Source organism: Rhagoletis zephyria, unplaced genomic scaffold, assembly GCF_001687245.7.
Source record: "Rhagoletis zephyria isolate East Lansing unplaced genomic scaffold, Rhagoletis_zephyria_1.1 Rzeph_scaffold_00926, whole genome shotgun sequence".
Lineage (NCBI taxonomy): Eukaryota > Metazoa > Arthropoda > Insecta > Diptera > Tephritidae > Rhagoletis > Rhagoletis zephyria.
The window spans coordinates 162,582-168,713 of record NW_016158010.1 but is presented as its reverse complement, the minus strand read 5'-3'; the positions used below and the strand labels follow the sequence as shown (position 1 = coordinate 168,713).

General features: G+C 39.5%; 1 protein-coding gene across 1 annotated transcript; it reads right to left on the bottom strand.

Moving 5' to 3' along the window:
- Window positions 1-1,296: 1,296 nt before the first annotated feature.
- Window positions 1,297-2,330, bottom strand: LOC108362085 (uncharacterized). The gene is made up of 2 exons (XM_017614935.1): window positions 1,991-2,330; window positions 1,297-1,931 (listed from the first exon to the last, which is right to left on the bottom strand). Exons 1-2 carry the CDS (start codon window positions 2,328-2,330, stop codon window positions 1,297-1,299), a joined length of 975 nt encoding a protein of 324 aa, XP_017470424.1.
- Window positions 2,331-6,132: the final 3,802 nt, after the last annotated feature.

Below are 6,132 nucleotides of genomic sequence, written 5' to 3'. Positions count from 1 at the left end.
TCCCGTATAAAATAAATAAATTGCCAGTACAATGGGTCAAAAAAGAGGACTGTCCCGTATAATACAGGACGGATGGTCACCGTATACATATACCATGGTCAATATATTTTTTTGGTTATCGATATTTCTCGACATATGTATGCATAGATATCGATAGCTTCAATTATTGTTATCGGCATCATTTGATATCCATATCTCAAGAAGCCAATGATGCTACACATCGAAAAAATTATTCAATACGCCAAGATTTTTGTGGTAGGTACAATATTTATAGTAGGGGTATTCCTCGAAAAGCCGATGAACACGTTAAAAGTTTTGAAGTATCAAAATTTAAGCAGAGCATACTTTCACGTTCTCCGGTTTTTCGTTCTAAGATCACCTAGTAATTATATTGTACATATATGAACCTCAATATAGAAAAGCTTCATCTAAAATTTTGTTTCTTTACTGAAACTAATTTATTTAAGTAGTAGATGTTTTCAGCAGTAATCAGAGCTTTTGGGAGCGCATACGGTGCGATCGGCACTAATTCGGGATGATCTGATCACGCTTTTGGAAACCTAGTGCTAGTGCGAAAATCTCGGCATGTAAAGATGTAAGGTCCTGCTGCCCGGTGGTATAGCTAGGTGGTTAAAGAAGCTTCATCAACAGACCATGCACTATCTCTCGGTGCTACTAGATCACTAGCCAATGTATGTATATCCCGAGCTGTGTGGAGAACGGAAAGGAGCACTTTCTTCTCCGCTGGCCTACTTTCGCTAGGGTAGAATTGTATTAAAACAATCGAGGCACTCTCTGTGGTGAGCAGCAGCTGCCTACTGAACTTCATTTCGAGCGCATAACGTTTTTGCTTACAATCTTACGTAGCTAGACTCATGGGCAATATGTTCTCTTTGCAAAGGTTGCCTTACTAGCTACAAGCGCGTCTGCGGTAGTCTCATTGTCATTGGAATTTGTTTTCCGAAACAGTGCTTTTTTTTGCGAATGCTAAGTTGGTATACAAGGATCTTTCAGACAGCAGTTTCTCCTTCTTCTGAGAAGCACTAAATCCTTTCTCTAAGAGCTGTCTGGTTTGCGAACGAAAATCGGGAAGAAATGGACTTCAGCTTCTCACACCGACAGCATCGTATAATTAATATTTAAAATCACAACTTTATTTCGAACATAAATCAAAGAGCACACTACCAAAGCGCTAGCCATGGCTAAAGCGACATACAGCAAGCAAGCAGATACGCACACAAATTTATCTCAACATTACACTTTTCAGACATGACATATGCTCAGCGCTCCCCCACCTCAACGGCAATTGTCTGTAATTAATTTGATTAAATCATTTTGCAAATTTATCAATAGAAATGTACGCAATGCTGGTAGCGATTTCAGCGTATCGAGAACGAAAGCAATACTCGAGAAATTCATTATGAAATTCTTATAACGCACCAGCTCACTTTCCAAATAATCATTGCAATTGCTGCCAACTTCACCACGCAGCTCTGCGCGAATTGCTTCCAATAAGGTGGCCGCATCTTGCCGGATTGTCTGCTTCGCCTGCCAATATGGATCGTATTCCTTACACGAGTCACACGATGCGTCATAGTTCGAAGCAAACGAATTAAAGGCGCTAGGCGCAGTAATTTCACCTAGCACATATTTGTTAAAAATATTGCCCGTTGTAGGTTTCATGCCCATATCCGAATCACATTGAATGTCGGGACTGAAGTGCACCTCTCGACCGCAGCGCATAAGCTCGCGTGTGGTACTACCACCGCCAAAACGAACACCAACACGACTACTGCCGATACTGACACGAGCGCCATTGAAACTGCCGCCGCCACCACCATCGTTACTGAAGCAGCAGCTACCCAGCTGCTGATCGCAGTTATCATTACCAGGACTTGATTTTCCATCATCGCACTCCTTGTAGGGCTTTACTAAATATATATATATATATATTAATAAAGGTTTTTAAATTGGTGATGATGAAAATCACCTCTCATCGGCGAAGGACAGGAGAGTGGCTGCTTTTTTGTTGCATTGAAGTCTACGCTCTGTACACTCTGGAGGCGTCCACCCCGCGGCTGGCTGGCAAATGGTCCTTTTAGTGCGCCTTCAATGAGGCAACAGCACAGATAGCTCATGTAGATGTTGCGCATGCGTCGCTCACCCAAATCGGCACATTCGTAGCGACACAGCTTATCTAGCCACTTTATCGCCAAACAGCTTTCTTCGGAATTTGGCTGGAAAACTTTATTGGGATGCGGGCACAGGTCGAGAAATAGTAGAAAGTCCTCTGTGAGCTGCGAATCGAACTCTTGACCGCTGTTCATCATATAGGACTATACTTAAATTTTAATTTTATTTAAACTTTCACTAAAAATTTTGGCACAATTCAAAAACAATTTCAACCAAATATGTAAATTTGTTTGTTTATTTATTTTTATTTTTTTGGGAGAAAGGAAAATGACAAGAACTACGTAAAGAAAAAAAACATAAATAGAGTTCGAATATGGAAAGTGTTGCCAAAGCGTATGTACTCGAAATATTACTATTTTTTATATTTACGGGGCAATTCTGGCAACTGTTTTCAACTCACCTTTCGTAAGGCAATTGTCGATTCTGGCAACTATCTTGCAAGCGCTTTTCTGTGTTTCGAAACACTAATTGAAACACCTACTACTAGGTCTTAGCGTTATTCTGTTTTATTTTTTAGCGATAAGTTTTCTAAAAAATAAAATTCAATAAAAAATGTGTTTTTTTCTTTTAAAACAAAAAATAAAAATAAATGGGAAGGTTAGGTAGAACTGGCTGACTAGTAAAAGCCTCACATAGACAGATTTTTCTGTCCATAGTGTTACCAGATAAAAATGACGATTCATGATGAATATGCGGGCACTATATCGAGAATCTAAGAATCCTTAGAATCCTAGGATTTAAATGAGAAGAAAATAATAAAAAATAAAAATAAAAAATAAAAATAAAAAATAAAACAAAAAAATCTTCAGTAGTAACTAAAATATCGCAGTATTCGTATTTCTGAAAACTACCGTTATATGGCAGGTAGGCTTGGTTATTGCCCGATTTTGCCTATTTTCAATACCATCCGTCCTACGCCCGAAAGAAGTACACATACCAAGTTTCGTTAAGATATCTCAATTTTTACTCGAGTTATCGTGTGAACAGACGGACGGACGGACGGACGGACAAACACCGCTTAATCGATTTCTCTTTTCATTCTGATCATTTATTTATACAATTGTCTTTATCAATCTCGATTCGTTTTGCCTGTTACAAACAACCGTTATGTGAACAAAGTTATAATACCCTTGTGCACAAGTGCGCTCGGGTATAAAAACTAGAAACTAGAAGAAATATGCGGTACTATCGGAAAACCGGTCTGCCACGAAAACCAAACGCGTGCAAGCGCCGTAATATTCATTATCAGCTGGCTAGCTGGCTGCATATACAGACGCTCGCGAGCAGCCCATCCACGCCTGTGTAGCCCAGCTGTGGCAACGACGCGCGGTTTAGCGCGTAAGAACTCCTTGAACATTGCTATGCGTAGCTCATCTACTATTGGGGTATTCACAACGGTGTCGTAAGTGTCGTATTGTTGTATGTCGTAAACATTAAACGCCTAAAAAATATATTGAGGGGGTGCGAAAAGTACCATCAAAGTCATATTATGCACTCTCGCAGTGCTAAAAAATAGTTAGTTGTGGTTTCAAGTTCCATAAACATTTATTTAAGCTTTTAAAGTTTACGACATACAACAATACAATACTTACGACACCGTTGTGAATCCCTCATATATGTAGATTCTTCAACTTGTCGTAGAAATATTCGTCATCTGTGATGTGTTTCACTGCAAACCCCTGCGGCGTTAAGGGCTCAAATGTGTTTATGGGCCGCTGGTCAGTGAGTACAATTGCATTCAATTCAATATTTGCTTGTGCTGCCACACGGCTTCGAAAAGTGCACTCAGCTGTTCTAGCTTTGCATCGCGCCATATGAATATGTATTTGTGGAAATGTTTGCGCGTTTGCTTCGCATTCAAAATACTCAAAATGTGTTGTAGGTACATCGACGTCGAAGGGTCTGCTGCCGCCGCGAAAGTTGGTAACACAAAGAGGCTAAAACTGTTATATACGAGCTCACGTTCTTTGTTTGACTGCGCCCAATATCCAATATGTATGTGGGTAATTCCGACATACACTTCAATAAATTGAAGTCCAAACCAAATGCTGATTTGTCTGACTGCACACTGGTGTACGCCAGATCAATGTAAGAATCGTATTTTTTGGCAATTTCGCATGCTTTTTGTGTTACAAGCCAGTTAGTGTGCCGAGCTGTTAGCGTTGTGCTCCAAACGGTGAAGTTTTATGCGTAGTTGGCAGTTGTTCGGCCCTCAATGGTTAGCAGCAATATGACTACTCTGTGGTAGACCACTTTTATTTTTGATATGAAACATATTTTTTACCCTCTGCTTAAAAGGATTCTATTCATACAGCTCTTGGTGTCATGTCATAACTTCATTAGCAATATGTAGAAGAGTAAATATAATATCTGCATGTAGGTCTGGCCGTATTTACATAGCTAATGAAGTAGGCAAGTGATAGCTTGGTAAATAGAGAACGCATTTCTCCTTGACGGTAATTTGTTTTAATTGTAATTAGTAAGCGAAAAAACTTAGCATAGTTTTTGCTTTTGTGGTCCTTTCATTTGTTAGAGAAAAAAATTAACCTTGCTGTGGCATAGGTTCCCAAAGTTGCTGAAACTATTCTGACTACCAGATGCGTTGGAATGTATTTTTAGCGACTCAGTCGGAAAAATGAAGCGTGCTCTTAAATCGGTCGTTTCCAAAACATCTACTGAGAAAAAAGCGTTCTAGAGCTTTCTATAGATTTTATATGGACACTTACAGAGTAAAAGCTTCCACTGGAAGTTTTTCTATAAAATCCTTTTGGAGCTTTCTATGAATTTTTTATGGACACTTACAGAGTAAAAGCTTTTTGGAGCTTTCTATAGATTTCATATGGACACTTATGGAGAGAAAGCTTCCACTTCGACAAAAGCTCTTTAACTTTTTATGGCCACTTGCAGAGTGAAAGCTTCTGCTGGAAGCTTTTGAAGAAGAGCTTTTTAGAGCTTTCTATAGATTTTATATGAACAGTTACAATGCAGAAGCTTCCTCTTGTCGTCTTTGATTCACAACAATGACTATCAGTTGTCGTCTATATAGAGTAAAACCTCTCTCCTTCCCTGGAAGATTTTACTCCATAAGGATCCATATAAAACCTTTAGAAAGTTCTAAAATACTTTTCTCCAAAAGCTTCCATATGGACGACAGCAGGGTAAAGCCTCTCCCTGATCGTCGTCCCTGTTTTAAATCAGGCGAAGCTTTCACCCTATAAGTGTCCATATAAAATCTATAGAGAGCATTAAAGAGCCTCAACCGCGGGATATGTTTTGGTCATAACTGTTCTTAGTAAGCGCTTTACGCAGGGCTCTTTCGAATAGGACTTTCTGTTTAGAAGTTGTATAAAAAGATCTTACAATAAGCCTATCACTCGAAGCCTGATCTTTGGATTACCTAACTGAACCGTTGCCAATTATAGTGGGAACTGCCAGCCCAATCAAGAATCTTCTGAATAAGACTCGTGAGAGTTCTAATATCTGTAAAACAATCACAAGTTTCCTGAAAAGGCCAGATAGGATAGTGACGAAAATCCTTCTTAAACCAAGAAAAAGGGAGTCACAAGCCCTGGTAAGGCTAATTACCAGGATAGTATAAACCACATTCTCTGTAAGTCTTCGGCGTTTGCTAGACTGAGGTGCAGCATTTTTTAGTCAGATTTATTGAGAATTCTCAGGTTAAATTCCTTTCCCACAAAATTGTTTTCTTGGAAGGTTTACAGAGCAGAAATGGCTCTCCACGACCCGCATCTACTCTGGATACTAGCGCCAACTGTTCTGCAGAAAGCAATTGGACCAGACCACAGTGACATTTTAGGAAACTAATGTTTCAAAGGTACTCTTCTAAAACGATTTCACCGGCCAGAATGCAGGTAGAAGAGCCACTAACCATCGTTTGTCGCAGATATTTTTGCCAGAAAAGAGACTCCATAGGAACTC

Excerpts from the sequence above, each read along its gene's own strand:
- LOC108362085 (XM_017614935.1), bottom strand. The coding sequence starts at position 2,330 with ATGATGAACAGCGGTCAAGAGTTCGATTCGCAGCTCACAGAGGACTTT. Across the intron at positions 1,932-1,990 it reads CTGTCCTTCGCCGATGAGAG|TAAAGCCCTACAAGGAGTGC; the intron begins GTGATTTTCATC and ends ATATATATTTAG.